Below are 25138 nucleotides of genomic sequence, written 5' to 3'. Positions count from 1 at the left end.
AGGATCTCCCAGTGGCCACACATTTTAATTCCACATCCCATTCCCATTCTGACATGTCTATCCATGGCCTCCTCTACCGCAAAGTTGAAGCCACACTCAGGTTGGAGGAACAACACCTTATATTCCGTCTGGGTAGCCTCCAACCTGATGGCATGAACATCGACTTTTCTAACTTCCGCTAATGCCCCACCTCCCCCTCGTACCCCATCCATTATTTATTTATATACACACATTCTTTCTCTCACTCTCCTTTTAATCCCTCTGTCCCTCTGACTATACCCCTTGCCCATCCTCTGGTTCCCCCCCCCACCCTTGTCTTTCTCCCCAGACCTCCTATCCCATGATCCTCTCGTATCCCCTTTGCCAATCACCTGTCCAGATCTTGGCTCCATCCCTCCCCCTCCCGTCTTCTCCTATCATTTTGGATCTCCCCCTCCTCCTCCCACTTTCAAATCTCTTACTAACTCTTCCTTCAGTTAGTCCTGACGAAGGGTTTCGGCCTGAAACGTGGACTGCATTAGGAGTAGCTGATTTAGACATTTTGGTTGTCATAGGGCCTGTTTCCATGCTGATTCAGGGCTTCAAATGAAATGTTAATATGGGGCCAGTGGAGGAACTAAGAAAAGGGATTAACATTTTTACAAGCTACAGGATGGAAAGAGATATAGTCAAGATTACTGTGAGAGTCTGTAGGTTTATAAAAGATAGCAGTGGATAGTTTGGCTTCAGAGATGGTAATAGGGAGATTGAGAAACAGATAAGAAGTGTCAGAGAGGTGACCAAATAAATTTGAGGGCAGAGTGGAAACTGGAGGTTAAGTTGATGAAATTGTCAAGCTCTACATGGGTGCAGGAAGTAGCACCAATGCAGTTGTCAGTGTAATGGAGAAAAAGTTGCCAGTGTGGGGTTGGAACATGAATTGTTCCACATAGCCAACTAAAAGGCAGGCATAGCTAGGGCCTATACGTTTTAGTTTAATTTAGAGAAAGTGGGAGGAGCCAAAAGAGAAATTGTTGAGGATAAGCGCAAACAACAGGAATTCTGCAGATGCTGGAAATTCAAGCAACACACATCAAAGTTGCTGGTGAACGCAGCAGGCCAAGCAGCACCTCTTCCTACAGATGCTGCTTGGCCTGCTGCGTTCACCAGCAACTTTGATGTGTGTTGCTTGTTGAGGATAAGGACCAGTTCCGCTAGATAGAAGGCAGTGGTGGTGTAGGGCAGCTGGTTAGGTCTGTTGTCCACAAAGAAGCAGAGAGCTTTAAGGCCTTCCTGATAGGGAAGTGGAAATGTATAGTGACTGGGTCTATTGTGAAAATAAGGTGATCTGGGCCAGGGAACTGAAAGTTACTGAAGTGATGGAGAGCATGTGAAGTGTCATTGATATTCAAGTTCAGGTTCAATTGTCATTCAACCATACATGAATACCCATGAATACAGACAAACAAAAGTGTTACTCTGGGGCCAGGGTGCAAGACATAGTACCAACAGTCACATACAGCACAAGACACATATAGCACATTTAAGATAGCAAGCACATATAAGATGTCAGTAAAATACAATGACATAAAAAAATATAGTCCAAGACCCTGAGTCCATGATTGTTATAGCAGTCTGCAGTCGAACACAATACAGTTTATCCGCTGCCGAGTGAACTCTGGGAACAGCACCAACTCCAACATGGATGCCATGCTACACCATTTCCAGTGGAGCACACAGACTCCGTGCCTCTGTCCTGGGTGGCTGTAAACAAGTGACATCGTGACTAAATGGCTAGTTTTCTGTACAGCTGAAGAGCTGCAGCTCCCTTGCCGCATGCCTTTGTCGTCTGCCAATAAATCAGTGAATCTGACTTGCAGCATTCCATATTAACAATGTCCAACAGGGTTTTGTGATCACAAGAAACATGACTAAGATGATTACTCGTTATTAGGCTGCGCCTTCCAAATTTCCCCCAGAAACACCAACCATTCCTATTCTGCCGTCATCCCTACTAGTGTCCTCTTCCAAACAACTTTTGCCAGCTCCTCTCTCATGCCTCTTTAATTCTTTTTACCCTTCTGTAATACTGATACATCCAATTTTAGCTTTTCCTGTTCAAACTGCAGAGTGATTTCTATCATATTATGATCACTGCTTCCTAAGAGTTCCTTTACCTTAGTCTCCCTAATCAAATCTGGGTCATTACATAACACCCAATACAAAACTCCCATCCCCCCAGTGGGCTCAAAGCAAAGAGTCAGAATAAATGGAGCTTTTTCTGGTTGGCTGCTGGTGACCAGTGGTGTTCCACCGGGGTCTGTGTTGGGACCTCTTCATTTTACATCATATATCAATGACTTGCATGACAGAATTGCTGGCTTTTGGCAGGTTTGTGGATAAGAAGATAGGTGGAGGGGCAGGTAGTTTTGAGGAAATAGAGCGGCTACAGAAAGACTTAGACAGATTAGGAGAACGGGCTAAGAAGAGGCAGATGCAATACAGTGTCGGGAAGTGTGTGGTTCTGCACTTTAGTAGAAGAAATGAATGGGTTGACTATTTTCTAAATGGAGTCAAATTTTAAAAATCTGAGGTGCAAAGGGTCCTGGAAGTCCTTGTGCAGAATTCCCTAAAGGTTAATTTGCAGATTGAGTCAGTGGTGAGGAAGTCAAATGCGATGTCAGCATTCAATTCGAGAGACTAGAATGTAAAACCTAGGATGTAATGTTGAGGCTTTATAAAGCGCTGGTGAAGTCTCACTTGGAGTATTGTGAGCAGTTTTGTGTCCCTTATTTAAGAAAGGATGTGCAGACATTGGAGAGAATCCAAAGGAGGTTTACAAAGATGATTCTGGGATTTAAAGGCTTATCATATGAGGAGTGTTCGATGGTTCTGGGCCTTCACTAACTGGAATTCGGAAGAATGAGGTGTGACCTCATTGAAACCTATTGAATGTTGAAAGGCCTCAATAGAGTGGATGTGGAGAGGATGTTTCTTGTGATGGGGTAGTCTAAGAACAGAGGATACAGCTTCAGAATAGAGGTGCGTGCTTTTTGAATGAAGATGAGAAGGAATTACTTTCGTCAGAGAGTGGTGAAACTGTGGAATTCATTGCCACAGGCAGCTGTGGAGGCCAAGTCATTGGATATATTTAAAGTAGAGGTTGATAGATTCTTGATTAGTCAGGGCATGAAGGAACATGGGGAGCAGGAGGTTGGGACTGAGTGGGATCTAGACAGGCACAAAAATACAAGTGACTAAGGTATCCATAAGACATAGGAGCAGAATTACATCATGCTCTGTCATTCCATTTTTATATTATCCTTGAACTTAAAGTTAAGTGCTTTCAAGCTTTTGTTATCTCCTGCACGATGGGAGAGAGAAGAAGAGAGAGTCTGGAATAGGTAGGGTTTTTGCTTATGTTGCCTTCTTCACTTCCAGTTTAAGATGGTGGTGGTGATGCCCAGCAACAACATACCAGCGGCAAAACACAAAACAAAGAAAACTAATAAACACCTTATTATTCACTTTATTAATAACGATCAACACTAAAAGTGGAGAGGTGGTGGTGCCAGAGCCATAGGCAAGAAATGGCCGAGGAAAGCAGATCTGAGTGGTGGCAAAGGCGGTGGCGCAAGGAAGACATGGTCAAGGCAAGTGAAGGCGAGGTCAAAGCAGAGTTGTGGCATCCATGAGAGCAAGGAAAGTCCCGGTATCTGATCAATTTAAACGCTGGGCTGAATTGGAAAAGTTGGGTACAGGCCGAATTGTGGTGGAGGGGTCCAGACCCCAGACTGTCTGAGGGTAATGAATTACCTGATGTTTGGATGAATTAAACACTGGGCCTTGGTCAGGGGTCATGGTAAAGTTACCGGGACCAGAGGCAAGGCGAGGGCCGGTTCTGCTCGCTGCTGCACTACGTTTACTCAAATCTGTACTGAACTGAGGCTGTGATCTGCTCCAGCTGCAGTGATGCCTGGCTTTGTGTCTTTCTTAAAACTGGAGTTCTGAAGCTATTTGCTTACTTTTATTGTTTGCAGGATTTGTTTTTTCTTTCTGTCTGTGTAAATTTGGTGTTCGACAGTCTTTAATTAATGGGTTCTTTTGAGGTTTCTTTGTTGTGGCTGCCTGTAAGAAGAAGAATCTAAGATTATATAATGTAAACATACTTTGATAAGAAATATACTTTGAATTTTACTGAGGGATGTGTCACTAGACTTATTGTTGTTTGTCATCTATATCAATATTTTGGATTAAAATATTTAAGCATGGTTCATAAGGTTGCAGATGACACTAAAATAATTTGTATCAAAGATAATGAAGAAAGTTATCAAGAATTACAGTGGGATCTTGATCAGCTGGGAAAGTGGGGTGAGGAATGGTAAATGGATTTTAATTTGCTGCCTTACCTGCTGGGCGCCTCCAGCACATTGTGTGTATTGCTCTAGATTTCCAGCATCTGTAGTACCTTTTGTGTCTAGATTTTAACTCAGTTATGTGTGAAGTGTTTTATTTTGGGAAATCAAACCAGCATAAGGCTTTCACAGTGAATGATAATACTCTGTGGAGTGTAGCAGAACAGAGAAGCCTAGGAGTACAAGTATATGGTTTGCTGAAAGTCATTGTCGTCGTGGCTATCCCTAGAGGTCGAGGATGATGGTCTATTGCTCCTGTCACCCTCCCCCGATCACCAAAAGACTTGAAGAAGTGGCCCACAGAGCGAAGACGCCTGTGCGTGTATTTGTTTAACGTGTACTTGATGTTGCAGTCCAAGAAGCACACAATACTTCACAAATCAACCAACTGATTCCAATGGCATGGAAACCACGACGATTGGAGCTGATGGATTTGTTGCAGCCTTCATCCACCTTCACAGCTGTTGAGTTCGAAGTAACTTCATCTGCCTGTTCCACCATTAAGTCTTGACTGGATTGTTCTTTGTCAGGGACCTTACCGCCATGGGTGCCCCTACCAGGAGCATAGCTCCAGACGGCATCGCTCTCAGGATCACACAAGCGTCTCCACTGCGACAAGGTGACAATCCACGGAGAAGTGCTGAAAGTAATGTCACAGTAAATAAGGTACTGACTGATAAAGCCATGCTGGCCTTCATCAGTCAGAACTTTGACACAGGAGTTAGGATCAGAATTACAATCAGGTTTATTATCACCGGCATGTGATGTGAAATTTGTTAACTTAGCAGCAGCAGTTCAATGCAATACATAATATAGAAGAGAAAAAAATACAATAATAATAAATAAATAAGTAAATCAATTACAGTATACATATATTGAATAGATTAAAAATAGTACAAAAACAAATAATATATATTTAAAAAGTGAGGTAGTGTTCACGGGTTCAATGTCCATTTAGGAGTCGGATGGCAGAGGGGAAGAAGCTGTTCCTGAATCACTGAGTGTGTGCCCTTCAGGCTTCTGTACCTCCCACCTGATGGTAACAGTGAGAAAAGGGCATGCCCTGGGTGTTGGAGGTCCTTAATAATGGATGCTGTCTTTCTGAGACACCGGTCCTTAAAGATGTCTTGGGTGCTTTGTAGGCTAGTACCCAAGATGGAGCTGACTAAAGTTACAACCCTCTGCCATAGCCCCCCTATACCAGACAGTGATGCAGCCTGTCAGAATGCTCTCCATGGTTACCAAATCTCTTCAAACTCCTAATGAAGTATAGCCTCTCTCTTGCCTTCTTTATAACTGCATCGATATGTTGGGACCAGGTTAGATCCTCAGAGATCTTGTCACCCAGGAACTTGAAACTGCTCATACTCTCCACTTTTAATCCCTCTATGAATTTTGGTATGTGTTCCTTCGTCTTACCCTTCCGGGAGTCCACAATCAGCTCTTTCATCAATTTGACGTTAAGTGCCAGGTTGTTGCTGCGGCACCACTCCACTAGTTGGCATATCTCACTCTTGTATGCCCTCTCATCACCACCTGAGATTCTACCAACAATGATTCTATCGTCAACAAATTTATAGATGGTATTTGAGCTATGCCTAGCCACACGGTCATGGGTATATAGAGAGTAGAGCAGTGGGCTGAACACACACGCCTGAGGTGCACCAGTGTTGATGGTCATCGAGGAGGAGATGTTATCACCAATCCGCACAGATTGTGGTCTTCTGATTAGGAAGTCGAGGATCCAATTGCAGAGGGAGGTACAGAGGCCCAGGTTCTGCAACTTCTCTCAGGATTGTGGGAATGATGGTATTAAATGCTGAGCTATAGTCAATGAACAGCATCCTGACATGGGTATTTGTGTTGTGCAGGTGGTCTGCAGCCTTGAGAAGATCCATTGAGATTGCATCTGCCATTGACCTATTGTGGCGATAGGCAAATTGCAATGGATCCAGGTCCTTGCTGAGGCAGGGGTTCAGTCTAGTCATAACCAACCTACCAGGCAATAGTCCTTAAGGCAGCTCATATTATTCTTCTTAGGCACTCGTATAATTGTTGCCTTTAAGAAACAAGTGGAAACTTCTGCCCTTATCAGTGAGAGGTTGAAAATGTCCTTGAATACTCCGAGCAGTTGGTTGGCACAGGTTTTCAAAGCCTTACCAGGTACTCCATCGGGACCTTCCACCCTGTGAGGGTTCACTCTCTAAAGACAGCCCAACATCGGCCTCTGAGACAGAGGTCACAAGGACATCATGTGTAGCAGGGATCTTCACAGCTGTAGTTGTACTCTCCCTTTTATGCTATTGGGTTTCGCTTTGTAGGAAGTAATGTCTTGCAAACCCTGCCAGAGTTGTTGTGCATCCGATGTCGCCTCCAGCCTCATTTGAAATCGTCTCTTTGCCCTTGAAATAGCCCTCCGCAAATCATAGCTGGTTTTCTGGTACAGGCGTGGGTCTTTGGACTTGAATGCCACAGATCTAGCCTTCAGTAGATGACATACCTCCTGGTTCTCCATGGATTTTGGTTTGGGAATGTAGAGTATGTCTTTGTAGGTACACACTCATCCATACAGGTTTTAATGAAGTTGGTAATAACTGCAGCATACTCATCCAGGTTCGAAGATGAATCCCTGAATACAGTCCAGTCCACTGATTCAAAGCAGTCCTGTAGGCACTCCTGTGCTTCCCTTGTCCTTAACTTCTTAGTCCTCATTACTGGTGCTACAGTCTTCAGTCTCTGCCTATACTCAGGGAAGTGAGGGCGTGAAATAGCACGGTAGGCATTCTTGATTGTGGTGTGGCAATGGTCCAGTGTGTTGTTTCCTTTAGTATTGCAAATGATCTGTTGATGGTAACTGCTTAGTGATTTTTTCAGACTGGCCTGGTTAAAATCTCCCAAAACAATGGTGAAGGCATTAGGATGCGCTGTTTCGTGCATGTTGATCCCATTGCTCAGATGTTATGTTACAGTTGTACAAAATGTTGGTGAGCAACACACATCCAAGAGAAGTAAAGGGGAAGCAGTGAGAAAAAGTTTGACTAAACCTCCATCAAAGGGAGGATGAAAACTTCTTCAAGGTAGACATACCTCAAAGAGAAGCTCACATTGATGAAGCAGGACTTGGAGTATTGTATTCAGATTCGGTCACTCTACTCTACGAGAGTTGCCTTTAATCTGAAAAACTACGCTGAAGATTTTCAAGGATGTTGCCAGGACTCAAAGAACTGAGTTTTAGGGAGCAGTTTCTAGGACTGTCTTCTTTGGAGCAAAGGAGATGGAGGGGTGATTACATAGTAGCTATTAGGGCCGTAGGTAGGATGGTTATTTCATCATTTGTCATTTCCCATGGTTTCCAGAAATCGAGGATCATAGGTTTAAGTCAGAGTGGAAAGATTATGTAGGAACTAACCTTTTCCACATACATATATGGAAGGAGCTGCCAAAGGAAGTAGTTGAAGCTGGTGTAATAATAACAATTAAAAGTAATTTGGGAAGGTATGTGGAAAGGTAAGGTTCCAAGGAATATGGGTCAAATGCAGGCAAGTGGAATTAGCTTAGAATGGTTGGTTAGTTCAAAGTAAAAATTAGTTGAGTTGAGGACAGTGAAGAACGCCTCCGCAGGATACAGCAGGATAAAGACCAATTACAGTTATGGGTGAAGAAATGGCAGGTGGAGATTAATCTGGGCAAATACGAGATTAATTTGAACTTTGGGATATCAAATATATGGGGAAAGTATACAGTTAATGGAAGGACTCTCAACAGCATTGATCTATAAAGGGATCTTGTGGTCTAAGATTATAGCCCTTTGAAATTGGTAATGCATGTAGATAGAGTGGTAAAGAAGGCATTTGGCATACTAGTCTTCATTGCTAGGGGCATATAGAGTATAGAAACACAGAGCCCCAGGACCTGATTACTTGGGGTCACCGACAGTCTCGTAAGATGCACCCCCCTCCATCTTTTGTTGAGATGATCAGAGAGGTACAGGAAGAGGAAAATGTGTTGGAGGTGCGGGAAGCATCCATCAGCAGGGCACAGTCCTCAGTAGTAGTCTCCTGCAGTGAAGTGGCCACGGATAGCATACCCTGGGGAGTGGTAGAGGAGATTATGGCAGAGTTGAGAACGGAGATGTTTCGGCTGTTATCAGTGGGTGTGACCCCTCCCCCCTATATGATTGGGGGGGGGGCGGATCCCCAAGGGGACGAACAATGTGGAAGGCTGCTGGCAGCTGGAGTCATGCCAGAAGGAGAGTGAGCCCCCGGGTACCTAAGCAGAGAGAGTCGTTGGGAAAACTTAGAGGAGACCCAGTGAGGAAATGGCCTGGTGTCTCTGAGAACACGTTCTAATATACCAAGGAACCTCTGAAAGCAAAAGGCCCTATTCCTGAAGGCTTAGTGAGACCATGGATAGAGGGTCGCTATGGATAGAGGGTATCTATACTAAGGCCATACTCGACACCAGGTCGCAAGTCACGTCGTTGTACCATTTGTTTTACAACCGGTATCTGAAGCATTTACCATTGACCCCATTCAGGGCACTGGAGATCTGGGGGCTTAGTGCTAGTGATTATCCGTACAACGGTTATTTGTCAGTGAAGTTGTAGTTCTTGGAGGCCGGTGTGGGAGTGTCTTGAGGTCCTTCATACATTGATGCTGATTTGTCCGGACCCTGTTGAGAAGGGCAGCGTTTCAATTCTGGTGGGGACCAACACCCCTCTTGAAAGGAGGATCATCGGGGCCTGCAAGGAGAAGGCTAGCGAGAGCTTTCTGAAAACATTGTCTGTGGGGTCTCTATAGTTAGGGGGTCAGACAGGCGATTCTGTGGACGCAGGAAAGAAACACGGATGGTAGTTTGCTTCCCAGGTGCCAGGGTCTGGGATGTTTCTGATCGCGTCCACGACATCCTGTAGTAGGAAGGAGAACAGCCAGAGGTCGTGGTACATATTGATACCAACGACATAGGTAGGAAAAGGGAGGAAGTCCTGAAAGCAGGCTACAGGAAGATAGGAAGGAAGTTGAGAAGCAGGACTGCAAAGGTAGTAATCTCGGGATTACTGCCTGTGCCACATGACAGTGAGTATTGGAATAGAATGGGGTGGAGGATAAAGACGTGGCTGAGAGATTGGAGCAGGGGGCAGGGATTCAGAGTTCTGGATCATTGGGATCTCTTTTGGGGCAGGTGTGACCTGTACAAAAAGGATGCGTTGCACTTCAATCCGGGGGGGGGGGACCAATATCCTCGCGGGGAGGTTTGCTAAGGCTATTGGGGAGAGTCTAAATTAGAATTGCTGGGGGTGGGAGCCAAACTGAAGAGACAGAGGAAGGGATGGTTGGCTCACAAATAGAGAAAGCTTGGAGACAGTGCAAGAAGGAGAATAGGCAGGTGATAGAGAAGGGATGCGCTCATACCGATGATTTGAGATGTGTCTATTTTAATGCAAGGAGTATAAGAGTCAGGAAGTCATGATGCAGTTGTATAAAACTTTTGTTAGCTTACACTTGGAGCATTTTACACAGTGGCTCCATTGCAGGAAGGCTGTTACAGCTTTGGAGAGGCTGCAGCAGAAGTTTATCAGGATGTTCACTGGATTAGAGGGTATTAGCTAGAAGGGGGGTTTGGCCAAACTTAGATTGTTTTCTCTGGAATATTGGTGCCTGAAGAGACATGATAGAAGTTTATAAAATTATGAAAGGCATATGTTGATTGCCAGAATCTTTTTCCTAGGATAGAAATGATGAATATAGAAGTTATAGCTTTAAGGTGAGTGGGAGGAAAGTTTAAAGGGGATGGGTGGGATAAGTTTTTTTACACAGAGAGCAGTAGGTGCTGGAGTGCACTACCAAGTCTGGTAATGAAAGCAGATACAAGTATGGCATACTAGAGGTTTTTAAGATGGGCACATTATTAAGTAGGAAAATTGTGACTTGATCCAATCTTTATCTAAGAGACTTTTTCTTTGATTTCTCTGACCCACCATCACCACCTGCTTTAGACTGTAACAAAACAGGTGAATACATTCTACAAGCATATCAGATTGATTTCTTGGCCTATAATGTTAGATTTTGTTTTACTTCTGCTTATTTGAAAACTTTTTTCTAAAGTTTACAAGATTACATCCTATTATAACAGAGGATGTCAGAGTTTAGAGTTCAATTTTGGTGGCTTCTGTAAGAAAGTTAGTACGTTCTTTCCATGTGCACATGGGTTTCCTCTAGGTGCTCTGGTTCCTCCCACAGTCTAAAGATGTACCTGTTAGTAGGTTAATTAATTATTGTAGATTCTCCTGTGATTAGGTTTGGGTTAAATTGGTGGGTAACTGGGTTGCATGGCTTAGTGGGTCGCAAGGGTCTGTTCCAACTAGTATCGCTAAATAAAAATAAAAAGAAGACTATTGGCACCATCTCCAGATTAATTTGCACCCTCCAGAAATTCAACTATCCATTTTCAGAATATTAAGAAACATCAATGACTTGAAGTGAGTATTTTCTTATCATCTAATTAAGTCATTGTCTAAAAAGTGGATTGGATTTTTTGTGGCAATACAAAGTTATGATTACTACTTATTATAGACAATTCAAATATTAATTCAGAAGGGCTACAAAGCATGAAGACTTTTGTGCATTTTATTTACAGGTTCTAGAACAAAGTAATCAAGTCAGAAAAGAAGCTGAAAATTCAGGCCCTCTGACTGAGCTGGAATACTGGAAATGTATGTCTGCGAAATTCAATTCCATCATAGAGCAACTTAGAGGACAAAATTGCAGGGCTGTGATCAATGTTTTGAAAGCAAGTTACTCAAAGATGTTGAAGGTAAAAATTCATCAGGAAAGCAATAACAACAACTATTTTATGAATAGATGGATTTTTACAGAAATCTGTATGAGGTTTTATTTTCATTGGACATCAAGATTTATTAAGCAAAATTTATACCTAAGTATATAAGACTAGATGATCAAGATTAGTCTTAGAGATAAGAAACAATCTTTAAAGGGGATAGAGAAGTATCTCAGATACAGCCTGAGTAGCTTAGGTTAGAGAGTAAATTTTAAGCTTCTAGCCTTAGCAGCTAAATATATGTATGTCCTGGGGCAATGTTAAAAATCAGCAATGTTCCAACTGGACCATATCAAATTCAGCATGCCTCACATTTGGTCCATAACCCTCTATGCACCTTCCCTCCATGTACCTATCCAAATCCCCCTTAAATGTTACTATTGTACCTGCCTCGAATACTTTCTCTGGCAGTACATTTCAGGCATGCACTACCCTCTGCATGAAAAAGATACCTCATAAATCTTTTAAATCTTCCCTTCTCAAATTGCTTCAGTTTCCTCCAATTTTAGACCTCTCAACCCTGAGGAAAAGACTTTGACTGTCCATCTTATGCATATCCCTCATGATTTTATAAACCTATGAGGTCATCCCTCATTCTTATGCACTCCAGGGAATAAAAATCCAGTGTGGCCAACCTTTTCCTATAACCCAGACCTTTTAGTCCAGGCAGCACCCTCATAAATCTACTGCAACCTCTTCAGCTTGACAATGATCTTCCTATTACAGGGTGACCAAAGCTGTGAACAATATTCCAAGTACAGTTTCACCAAAGACTTATATAATTGCAATATAATGTCTCCTAAACTCAATGCTCAGTACACTTGTACTCCCAGGTCCCTGTGTTTCACAACACTCATCAATGACTTGCTTATCACTATATAAGTCTTGCCCTGGTTTGACTATCCAAAATGCATCATCTTACACTTGTCTAAGTTGAAATTCATTTGCTATTCTTTATCCCATCTCTCCAACTGATCTAAATCTTTTTGCAATTTATTGCAGCCTGCTTCATTATTGACAAAATCCCCTGATTTAGTCTCAACAGCAAACTTGCCATTTGTGCCATGTACGTTCATGTTCATACATAATGAAGAACAGAGATTCCAACACTGACCCCTGAGGCAACTCACCAGTTACAGGCCTCCAATCGGAGAATCAACCTTCAACTGCTACCCTCTGCTTCCTATCATTGAGTCAATTCTGAATCTACCTATATTTTTCCCTATATCGCGTATGACCAAATCTTCTAGACCAACCTGCCTGCAGACCCTTGTGAAGGACCTTACCAAAGTTTGTTTGGACAACTTCCATGGCTTTGCCTTCATTTATCCTCTTAGTTACTTCTTTGAAAACGCCAAAGGATTCGCCAGACATGACCTCCATTGCACAAAACCAAACTGATTATTCCTGATCAGGCTTTGACTATCCAAAAGTTGGTACTAGATCTTGTTCCTCAGAATTTCCTCTAGTAACTTCCCTACAACTGAAGTTAAGTTTTCTGGCATGTAGTTCCCTGTTTTCTAGTTTTCTAGTATTCTAGAAATTGGTATTACCTTTGATGAGAGTAAAGATTCCTGAAGTCTATCCCTGGAGGAGGAGGAGAAGATGGCGGCGTGACGCAGCTTGCGCGGCCACTCCGGTGAATAATATCTGTAATCTGTCAAGTAGGGTGCCGTGCACAATCCTGATTTGATGGAGACAGACGTGAGGGAATGGAGGAACATCTGGAGAAACTTCTGAAATGCCTTTTTCACTGCCACTGTTATTGTGTGATCCAGAATCTCCGGAGGGGAAGGCCTCGAATCCTCAGCTTTACTTGTTGCTCAGTGGCCGGGATGGGGTCGAAGCGCTCAGCAGAGATGGTGCTCAGTGCTCGGTGTCGAAGGGCTAGTCGGAGGCTCGAGGTTTTCGGACGGACTCAGAGTCGGCTGTGGTCAGGTGCTTTCAATGCATCAACAGTTGTCGGTGCCTGGTGGTTTATGGCAGAGAGAGTTTCTCCCTTCGGCCGCCTGCTATCGGGGACTATCGAGAGTTGATCGGAACTTTGAGACTTTTTTTACTGTTCCCATGGTCTGCTCTTTATCAAATTATGGTATTGCTTTGCACTGCTGTAACTATATGTTATAATTATGTGGTCTTATCAGCGTTAGTCTTTGGTTTGTCTTGTTTTTTTTTGTGATATCACTCTGGAGGAACATTGTATCATTTCTCAATGCATGCATGTATTTCTAAATGACAATAAACGAGGACTGAGTGTCCACATAATCTAATCTAATCTGTACCCTCATAACTTTATACTCCTTAATCATATCCCATCATAACATACTTTGTTCTGGGAAAACAGACCAAGTCTTTTGAATCTTCATAATTGAAATGTTCTGTCCCAGGCTGTATCCTGGTGAATCTCTTCTGCAACCTCCCTGGTTCAGTGTCCTGTACCCTGAATAATAGGATAGTGTTCAAGATTGCCAAAAGAGAGAGCAAGATATCAATCAGCTGCAGATATAGTGAAGAAATGGCAGATGGTGTTTAATTCAGGCAGGTGTGAAGTGTTGTACTTTGGGAGATCAAGTGTAAAGGGAAAGTACACAGTTAATGACAGGAAAAGTAAAAGCATTGGTGTACAGAGATATCGTGGAGTCCAATTTCTACAGCTCACTGAAAATTGCCACACTAGTTGATAAGGTAGTATAGGGCATGCTTGCCTCTATCAGTTGAAACATTAAATTCAAGAGTTAGGAAGTTTTGTTGCAGCTTTATAAAACACTCATTATTCCACATCTGGAGTGTTGCATTCAATTCTGCTTGCTCCATTATAGAAAGGGGGTGAAGGCTTCGGAGAGAGTTGAGGAGTTTACCAGTATGCCTATTGGATTAGAGACGTGCTATAAGGAGAGATTGGACAAACTTAGTTTTTTTTCTGGAGCAGCAGAAGCAGGGGGAATTCTGATAGAAATTTGTAAAATTTTGACAAATATAGAGAAGGCAGACAGATGCCATCTTTTTTCCAGGATCAAAATGCCTAATACTGGCGGACATGTATCTAAGGCAGGGGCCCCCAACCTTTTTTGCACCGCGGACTGGTTTGATATTGACAATATTCTTGCGGACCGGCCGACCGGGGGGGGGGGGGGGGGCGCGGTAGGGTTGCCAACTTTCTCACTGTGTTTGCTCCGAGAAAGACTACCATGACCATGAAGCCTTGCGCGGGTACCTGTGTGTGCATGAGTGCCATGCGCATGCGTGTACGTGCCAATTTGTTTTCTACAAATCGTTTTTGGCGATTCTGCCCAGTGAAACTACACTGTACATACATTATTTCTACTTTATATAGGCTGTGTATTTATCATATCATTCCTGCTTTTACTATATGTCAGTGTTACTTGGTATGATTTGGTAGGTTATTTTTTGGGTCTGGGAATGCTCAAAAAATTTTCCCATATAAATTAATGGTAATTGCTTCTTCGCTTTATGCCATTTCAGTTCGAAAGGTTTCATAGGAACGCTGTACCTTAGCAGGGGAAATACGGGACAAGGGCGATCTTGTATGGGACAAACCAATGTAGCCCAATATACGGGATGTCCCGGCTAATACGGGACATTTAGCAACCCAATATCGCTGAATCAGTGGGAGCCCTGGGCTTGTTTCCCTGCAACAAGACGGTCCCATCGAGGGGTGATGGGAGACAGCGATACTCAAAGAGGGTTCCTTATGTCCAGTCTATTCCGCAATTTAGTTTTCGTTGCATTCATTGCAGAAAATCCTGCTTCACAAAGATATGATGTTGGAAATGGAAGCAAAGTTTGCAGTGCTTTCGTGGCTATCTCAAGGCATTCAGCCTTGTCTTTGATCCAGAACGCTGGCAGAGATGTTTTGTCAAACATACTTTTCAGCCCACCGTCATTTGCAAGCTCGAGGAGTTGATCTTCTTCCCGCGCTGACATGGATGATTCACCGGGGACATTCACAAATGGGTCACGGACCCAAACTTTGCACGTCTTGGGTCATTTGCGGTTGGGAAGTAACGCTCGAATTCTGTCGACAGCAAAGTTAGGTGATCGCGCACCAGCTGTGAGAAAGACGGTGCAGCCTCAGTCTCTCCCAAAATCCCAGCTAATGTTGGGAACATGCCAAATATGCCCCTGTCCACTCGCTGTCCCCACGTTCCAGTTTGGCTTTGAAAGCAGACACTTTATCTACCAACTTGAAGACAGTTGTCATTCTCCCCTGAAGTGACAAATTGAGTTCATTGAGCATGTCACACAAATAAACGAGTTTTGCTATCCACTCCTCGTCACTGAAGTGTGCTGCCAGTGGTGACTTTTTCCTGAAAGAAATCTCTGCAGCTGCTCTCTTAAACCCTGGCCAGGGCTCTCCCCTTTGATAGCCACCTGACTTCAGTGTGTAAGAGAAGGCGTTTGTGCTCTGCATCCATTTCCTCGCAAAGCTGCTCAAACAGACGTAAGTTAAGGGCTTTTGCTTTGACATGATCGATAACTTCAACAACGTCACTCAATACGCTGTTAAGATCAGGTGACATTTTTTGGCTAGCCAGCATTTCCCTGTGTATGACACAGTGTGTAGACTGGCATTCCGGAGCAACCTCTTCGTCCAATCATTGCTGCAGCCCGGTCTGTGCACATTCCAACACAGAATGGTCATATCCTCCTGAAGTCTTTGAATGACTACATGTCAGGCAAACTTGAAGTCATTCAAAGACTTGAATAGTTCTGCCCCAGTTGTGTTAGTTGGTAGCAGCAGTGCACACAACATATCATCCTGAACATCGTCTTGAAATATATATCGCACGCACGTAAACTAGCAGCATTGCCTTGTTGTCGACATCGGTAGTCTCATCGACCTGGATGGCATACCATGGTGACTTCTTAAGCTGTTCCAACAACTGTGCTTCGATGTCCTCCGCTATGTCATCAATTCTGCTTGAAACTGCGGTAGCTGAAAGAGAAACCTGTGCGATCTTGTTGGCTGCAGCTTCTCCCAACAGTTCACGGCACATGCCATTGGCAGCAGGCAGAATCAATTCTTCACCAACGGTGAAAGGCTTCTTAGCCCTAGCAATAAGGCTAGCCACTAAGTACGACATTCTCAGAACAGCAGCATTTGTGGAGGTGGTGGCTCTCAGCACTTGCTTCTGTCCCGTTTGCTCACGTTTTTACCACTCAAAAAAACTCAACGGGTTTGTCTTTAAGTGCAGGGTGCTTGGACTCAAGGTGCCGAAGCAGTTTTGAGGGCTTCATTGCCTCATTGGACAGCTTGTCTCCACATATCACATACAGGGGGCTTAGAGCGTGAGAGTCACTGGTCGCAATAAAGCCATGTTTTATATAGGACTTGTCGTATTTTTTGTGGAAGGAAGCTTTTTTTTTGCAGTCTCTGCCTCAGCTGTCTCTGCGTTATCATCATCGTTAGGCCTTTTATGTCCTCTTCCAAAGAAATTCTCAAACAACGTTTGTTTTTTCACTCATGCTAGCTGATGACCTCCGGCATGGGTTATGACCTCGCGTGCGTTCAAGCTCAACAGTGGGCGTGACAGGGAATGAGGAAAGGTACAGCTGACCCATATCGTTTCATATCGCCAAATCATATAGTTTCTTCGCGGCCCGGCAACACATGCTTTGGGGCCCGGTGGTTGGGGACCATTGATTTAAGGTGTGGGGGCAGTTCAGAGACGCATGTGCAAGTTTTTTCTCTAAAGATTTAGAGTGGTAGGTGTCTGGAGTGTACTGCCAGGAGGTGGTATTGGAGGCAGATATGATGGAGGCAATTAAGATGTTTTTAGATAGGCACATGAATGTGCAGAGAATGGATGGATCTGGACCATATGCAAGCATGATGTTAGTTCATTTAGGTGTCATTAGTTTAATTAGATGTCATAGGTTTCAACGGCTCTCTTTTGGATCGGGACAAGCAGAGCGGCGTGGGAGCTGAATTCTGAAGGAAGGCAGTTTTTTAAAAAACTTCTTCGAGTGCAAGAAGGACAAGACTGCACAGGCACGTGACGTAGACAGGACAGCACGGAGAGATTAAAAAGGGGACCACCCTATACAGCGGGCAGCGGGGTGAGTGGTAGCAGAGTGTAGGGCTTTGGCAGTAACGGGAAGAGGCAAGCGCGAGGCACCAACTCTTTTTCTTCCCCTTGCCGATTCGGCCCGTACAGATAGGAACAGCAGGGCTCTCACAGCTAACAGTACGAGCTAACAGTTTAAAAAGTTCATCTGTTTGGCGAGGTAAGTGGGTGAGTAGACTTATTTTTCCTGTTTCATTCCTATAGAATTAGATAGCATGCCTGCAGGGTTAGTGGTTTGTTCAGGGTGTCAGATGTGGGAATCCTGGGAGACCTCCAGCCTCCCTGATGGCCACATCTGCACCATGTGCACCGAGATGCAGCCCCTCAGAGACTGTGTTAGGGATCTGGAGCTGCAGCTTGATGACCTACTGCTTATTAGGGAAAGTGAAGAGGTGATAGACAGGAGCTACAGGGAGGGTAGTCATCCCTAGGCTACAGGGGTCAGAAATCTGGGTGACTGTCAGGAGGGGGAAGGAAAATGCCCCGATAGTGGAGAGCGCCCCTGTGGCTGTCCCCCTCAGCAACAAGTATCTTGTTCTGGATGCTGTTGAGGAGGATGACCTGACGGGACGTCCACGGTGACCGGGTCTCTGGCACTGAGCCTGGCGCTGTTGTGCAGGAGGGAAAGAGCGAGAAGAGGAATGCGGTAGTCATAGGAGATTCCATAGTCAGGGGAACAGACAGGAGATTCTGTGAGCCTGATAGTGATACCTGCATGGTGTGTTGCCTCCCAGGTGCCAGGGTATGGGATGTCTCGGATCGGGTCCAGAGTATTCTGAAGGGAGAGGGCGAGCAGCCAAGTTGTCTTGGTACATGTTGGTACCAATGACATAGATAAGAGAAGGGAGGAGGTCCTGAAGAGAGATTTCCGGGAGTTAGGAAGGAAGCTGAGAAGCAGGACCTCGAGGGTAGTAATCTCGGGATTGCTACCTGTGCCACGTGCTACTGAGGGCAAGAATAGTAGGATCAGGCAGATAAATGCGTGGCTGAGAGACTGGTGCAGCGGTCAGGGCTTCAGATTCTTGGATCATTGGGATCTCTTCTGGGGTAAGTATGACCTGTTCAAAATGGACGAGTTACACCTGAACCTGAAGGGGACCAATATCCTGGCGGGAAGGTTTAATGGAGCTGTTAGGGAGGGCTTGAACTAATTTGGCAGGGGGTTGGGAACCAGAATGATAAAGTGGAGGAAGGGGAAAACAGAAATAAATCTAAGATAGTGAGCAGTAAAGATGTCAGGAAAGACAGGCAGGTGATGGGGTAAATTTGCGGCCATTGGGATGAGTTGCAGTGCAATCAAAGCAAAAAGTACCAAATACTAGTCTTAAGGTGTTATACTTAAATGCATGCAGCATAAGGAATAAGGTGGATGATCTTGTCGTACAGCTCCAGATTGGCAGGTATGATATTGTGGCCATCACTGAGACGTGGCTAAAGGATGCACGTCTCTGGGAGCTGAACGTCCAAGGATACACGGTGTATCGGAAGGATAGGCAGGTAGGCAGAGGGGGTAGCGTGGCTTTATTGGTAAGAAATGATATCAAATCATTAGAAAGAGGTGACATAGGATCGGAAGGTGCAGAATCTTTATGGGTTGAGCTAGGAAATCGCAGGGGTAAAAGGACCCTGATGACAGTTATATACAGGACTCCAAACAGCTGCAGTGATGTGGACTACAAATTACAACAGGAAATAGAAAGGCTTGTCAGAAGGGCAGTGTTATGATAATTGTGGGGGACTTTAACATGCGAGTGGATTGGGAAAATCAGGTCAGCACTGGATCCCAAGAGAGAGAATTTGTAGAATGTCTGTGAGTTGGCTTTTTAGTACAGCTTGCTGTTGAGCCCACTAGGGGATCGACTGTACTGGATTCGGTATTGTGTAATGAACCAGAGGTGATTAGAGAGATTGAGGTGAAGGAACCCTTAGGAGGCAGTGATCATAACATGATTGAGTTTACTGTGAAATTTGAAAAAGAGAAGCCGAAATTGGATGTGTCGGTATTTCAGTGGAGTAAAGGAAATTACAGTGGCATGAGCGAGGATCTGGCCAAAGATGACTGGAAAGGGACACTAGTGGGAATGACAGCAGAGCAGCGGTGGCTGGAGTTTATGTGAGAAGTGAGGAAGGTACAAGACAGATATATTCCAAAAAAGAAGAAATTTTTGAATGGAAAAAGGATGCAACCGTGGCTGACAAGAGAAGTCAAAGGCAAAGTTAAAGCAAAGGAGAGGGCATACAAGGAAGCAAAAATTAGTGGGAAGACAGAGGATTGGGAAGTTTTTAAAAGCTTACAAAAGGAAACTAAGGAGGTCATTAAGAAGGAAAAGATGAACTATGAAAGGAAACTAGCAAATAATATCAAAGATGATACAAAAAGCTTTTTCAAGTATATAAAGAGTAAAAGACAGGTGAGAGTAGATATAGGACCGATAGAAAATGATGCTGGAGAAATTGTAATAGGAGATAAGGAGATGGTGGAGGAACCGAACGAGTATTTTGCATCAGTCTTCACTGAGGAAGACATCAGCAGTATACTGGACACTCAAGGGTGTCAGGGAAGAGAAGTGTGCGCAGTCACAATTACGACAGAGAAAGTACTCAGGAAGCTGAATAGTCTAAGGGTAGATAAATCTCCCAGACCAGATGGAATGCACTCTTGTGTTCTGAAGGAAGTAGCTGTGGAGATTGCGGAGGCATTAGCAATGATCTTTCAAAAGTCGATAGATTCTGGCATGGTTCTGGAGGACTGGAAGATTGCAAATGTCACTCAGCTATTTAGGAAGGGGACAAGGAAGCAAAAAGGAAATTATAGACCTGCAGCTTGACATCAGTGGTTGGGAAGTTGTTGGAGTCGGTTGTCAAGGATGAGGTTATGGAGTACCTGGAGGCATATGACAAGATACGCAGAACTCAGCATGGTTTCCTTAAAGGAAAATCCTGCCTGACAAACCTATTACAATTTTTTGAGGAAATTACAAGTAGGTTAGACAAAGGAGATGCAGTGGATGTTGTAAATTTGAATTTTCAGAAGGCCTTGACAAGGTGCCACACGAGGCTGCTAAACAAGATAAGAGCCCATGGAATTACGGTCCATGTTGGGGCAGCTTCTTTTTACATTGTACATCAACGATTTGGATTATGGAATAGATGGCTTTGTGGCTAAGTTTGCTGATGATATAAAGATAGGTGGAGGGACCGGTAGTGCTGAGGAAACAGAGAGTCTGCAGAGAGACTTGGATAGATTGGAAGAATGGGCAAAGAAGTGGCAAATGAAATACAATGTTGGAAAGTGTATGGTTGTGCACTTTGGTAGAAGAAATAAACGGGCAGACTATTACTTAAATGAGGAGAGAATTCAAAGTTCTGAGATGCAACGGGACTTGGGAGTCCTCGTGCAGGATACCCTTAAGGTTAACCTCCCAGTTGAGTCGGTGGTGAAGAAGGCGAGTGCAATGTTGGCATTCATTTCTAGGGGAATAGAGTATAGGAGCAGGGATGTGATGTTGAAGCTCTATCAGGCACTGGTAAGGCCTCACTTGGAGTACTGTGGACAGTTTTGGGCTCCTTATTTAAGAAAGGATGTGCTGACATTGGAGAAGGTACAGAGACGATTCAGTAAAATGATTCCGGAAATGAGAGGGTTAACATATGAGGAATGTTTGTCCGCTCTTGGACTGTATTCCTTGGAGTTTAGAAAAATGGGGGGGACCTCATAGAAACATTTTGAATGTTGAAAGGCATGGACAGAGTGGATGTGGCAAAGTTGTTTCCCATGATGGGGGAGTCTAGTACGAGAGGACGTGACTTAAGGATTGAAGGGCACCCATTCAGAACAGAGATGCGAATAAATTTTTTTAGCCAGAGGGTGATAAATCTATGGAATTTGTTGCCACGGGCGGCAGTGGAGGCCAAGTCATTTGGTGTATTTAAGGCAGAGATTGATAGATATCTGAGTAGCCAGGGCATCAAAGGTTATGGTGAGAAGGTGGGGGAGTGGACTAAATGGGAGAATGGATCAGCTCATGATAAAATGGCAGAGCAGACTCGATGGGCCGAATGGCCGACTTCTGCTCCTTTGTCTTATGGTCTTATGGTTTAATTAATTAGGCACAATATAGTAGACCGAAGGGTCTATTTCTGTGCTGTACTGTTTTATGTTCTAATGAAATATATCAAATATCTTGTTAATTACAATATTTACCTGTACTGCCATTTTCAAAGATCTTTGGTCTTGCACAATACTTCAATACTTCCTTAGACCCTGCTAGCTTTATTAGTACTTCCAAAATGTAACACCTCATAGTTATCTGGATTAAACTCCATATGCCATCTTTCAGTACATATTATCAATATCTCTCAGTAGCCTAAGACTTTTCTCCACATTCTCAAAATATCCACGAAACTTCATGTTATCTGCAAACTTATCAATCATTCCTTCCTTCTCTCGAATATTCACCTATATTACTTGACAGCAAGGGTGTCAGCATTGATCTATGTGGAACATTTATAATCACAGACAGCCAATCACAAAATCAACCTTCTCTCACCACCCTTGTTTTCTACAGCAAAGCCAATTTTGGATCCAATTTGCCAATTTATTCTGGAACCCATGGGCAGTAACCTATTGAACAAGTCTCTCATCTGGCACCTTGCTGAGATACATGTAAACCATTTCTATTGCATTGTCCTCATCAGTACACTTGGTTACCTCTCAAAAAATTAGTAGATATATCAGACAAGAACTGTGCAAATACAAAAGGATATAAATAAAAATAATAAATAGGTTAGCGATAAATGCCTATAATATGAAATGAAGAGCCCTTTAAAGTGAATCCATAGGTTTTGGGAACATTTCAATGATGGGGCAAGTGAAGTTATTGCCTTTGGTTCTGATAGTTGAGAGGTAGTAACTGTTCCTGAACCTGATGGTATGAGTTCTGAGGCTCCTGTACCTTCTTGATGGCAGCAGTGAGGAGAGAGCATGTCCTGGGTGGGGTTGGGGGGGGGTGCTACCCGATGATAGCTGCTGCTTTCCTACAGTAGTGTTTCATTTAGATGTGCTCAATGGGGGGAGAGCTTTAACAGTGATGGATTTTTTGTAGGATTTTTCCATTCAAGGGCATTGGTGTTTCCTTACCAGGAGGTAGCCAGTCAATATGCTTTCCACTACACATGTCAAAGTTTTAGAAGTTTGTCAGTTTTAGATATCATGCTAAATCTTCGCAAACTCTTAAGGAAGTAAAGGCCTGCTGTGCTTTCTTTGTAATTGCACTTCTGCGCCCAGGACAGGTCCTTTGAAATAATAACACTGAGGAATTTAAAGTTGCTGACCCTCTCCACCTCTGATCCTTCATTGAGGACTGGCTCATGGACCTCTTGTTTTCTTTTCCTGAAGTCAATAATCAGCTCCTTGGTCTTGCTGACATTGAGTGAGAGATTGTTGTTATTGTACCACTTAGACAGATTTTCAATCTCCCTCCTATATGCTGATTCATCACCATGTTTGATTTAGCCTATGACAGTATTACCATCAGTAATATGGCATTGAAGCTGTGCTTGGCTACATATCATAAGTGTAAAGCGAGTAAAGCAGGAGGCTAAGCACACAGCCTTGTGCTGCACCTGTGCTGATGGAGATCGTGGAAGAGATGTTATTGCCAATCTGAACTGACTAGGGTCTGCAAGTGAGGTAATCCAGGATCCAATTGCACAAAGATGTATTGAGGCCAGGGTCTTAGATCTTATTGATTAGTTTTGAGGGCAGAGTGGTATTGAATGCTGATCTGTAGTTGATAATGAGCATCCGGACATATGCATTTTTGCGTCTAGATGTTTCAGGGTTGAGTAAAGAGCCAATGAGGTAGCATCTGTTGTGGACCTGTTGCTCAGGTAGGCAAATTGGAGTGGATCCAAGTCACTTCTCAGGCAGGAGTTAATAGGTTTCATCACTGACCTCTCAAAATACTTCATCACTGTGGATGTAAGTGCTACTGGACGATAGTCATTGAGGCAGGTCATCACATTCATCTTAGGCATAGGTATAATTGAAGCCTGCTTGACCTCAGACTGCTTAAGCAAGAGGTTAAAGGTCTCAGTGAACACTCCAGCCAGTTGATCAACGTAGGTATTTTGTGCCTTTTCAGATACCCCAACAGGGTCGGATGCTTTTCATGAGTTCACCCTCCTGAAGGCTGCTCGCACTTTGGCCTCAGAGACTGAAATCACAGAATTATTGGGGGCTGATGGAGTTCATGAGGGTTCCTCCATGTTTTTATGGTCAAAGCGAGCCTAGAAGGCATTGAACTCATTTAGAAGCGAAGTTCTGCTGTTGCCTCTGTTGCTTGATTTATCTTTATAAGAGGTGATAGTACTCAAGCCCTGCCACAACTGCCAAGCATCCTTCGATGATTCAGGTTTAGTTCAGACTTGCCGCTTTGCCTATGAAATGACTTTCCAGAAATCATACCTGGACTTCTGGTAAGTTTCTTGTTCACCAGACTTGAATACTTTTGATCTGGCACTCAGCAGATTATGGATCTCATGGTTCATCCGGGGCTTCCGACTGGGGAAGACTCTGAATAATTTAGTGAGAACACATTCACCAATAACTGTTTTAATAAAAGTTTGTGACAACCATGGTGATTTCACAGATCCACAGATGAATCCTTGAGCATGTCCTAGTCCACTGACTTGAAGCAATCCTGTAGCCACACCTCTGTCTCCTGCGACCTCCTCTTTGTTGTCCTAATATCTTTTGCCTCTGCCTATATGCAGGTGGGAGGACAGCCAGGTGATCCAATTTACTGAATTGCAGTCTGAGCATAGAACAGTAAGCATCCCTTATTTTAGTATAACAGTGATCTAGTGTGTTAGGACCTCTGGTGCTACAGGTTATATACTGAATGTAATTTGTCAGGGTTTTCTTCAAACAAGTCTGGTTGAAGTCCCTGACTATGATTTGAAATGCATTGGGATGGACTGTTTCTTGTTTTGTGCTGTATCTCAAATGCTTGATTATAATCGGCCAGTGGTATGTAAACTGTGGTCAAGATTATGGAGGAGAGCCCCCTTGGTAAATAGACAGATGGCATTTGATCGTTAGGTGTTCAAGGTTGGGGGAATACGAGTTCGACAAAAACGCCACATCAAAGCACCATCGAGAGTTTATCATGAAATACAGACTTCCACCTGTTGTCTTTTATGAATCAGCAGTTTGATTCATCCAGTAAATCAAGAAGCATTCCAGATTGATCATTGTATCTGGCATGGCTGGAGACAGCAAGTCTCGTACAGACATAGTATAGAACAATCCCTTATTTCCCTCCAGTAGAGCAGTCTTGACCTGAGGACCTCTATTTTATTCTTCAGCAACTGCATGTTTGCTAACAAGATACTGGGTAGAGGGGGCCTCATCCCTCTGTTTCAGCTTGGCTTGAAGTTCCTCCCTCCTCCATGGCCTTTGGCCACGGTGATGAACTTTTTTCCACCTAAGGTGCCATATGTGCTTGGTCTGCTGAGTCCTTCAGAAGATCGTGAAATCTGTAAATCATTAAGTTGAGTTAAAACTATAAAAGGGGTGATTGATAAGTTTGTGGCCCAAGGTAGAAGGAGTCAATTTTAGAAAACCTAGCACATTTACTTTTCAACATAGTCCCCTCCTACATGTACACATGTCGTGGAGCATATGAATCACTTCTTCGTAGAAGTGGTCCACAGCAGGGGTGATTGAGAAGTTTGTGGCCTAAGGTAAAAGCAGATGTTATACAGCTCTTGTTACATGCACATGCAGTTCAACTCTTTGAGTGAAAGTGCAGA

The 25138-nt window shown here is 43.7% G+C and overlaps 1 protein-coding gene across 1 annotated transcript in view; it reads left to right on the top strand.

Moving 5' to 3' along the window:
* Positions 1 to 25138, top strand: part of LOC140210901 (dynein axonemal heavy chain 8-like) — a 1093299-nt gene that overhangs the window by 41127 nt on the left and 1027034 nt on the right. Inside the window, exon 7 of the mRNA XM_072280167.1 lies at positions 11031 to 11207. Within this exon, the coding sequence (XP_072136268.1) occupies positions 11031 to 11207 (177 nt within the window). The remainder of the gene's footprint in view (positions 1 to 11030; positions 11208 to 25138) is intronic.

Source organism: Mobula birostris, chromosome 2 (genome assembly GCF_030028105.1).
Source record: "Mobula birostris isolate sMobBir1 chromosome 2, sMobBir1.hap1, whole genome shotgun sequence".
In the NCBI taxonomy this organism is placed as follows: domain Eukaryota; kingdom Metazoa; phylum Chordata; class Chondrichthyes; order Myliobatiformes; family Myliobatidae; genus Mobula; species Mobula birostris.
Note: the sequence above shows the minus strand (reverse complement) of the source record. Positions and strands in the feature narration are given on the sequence as shown.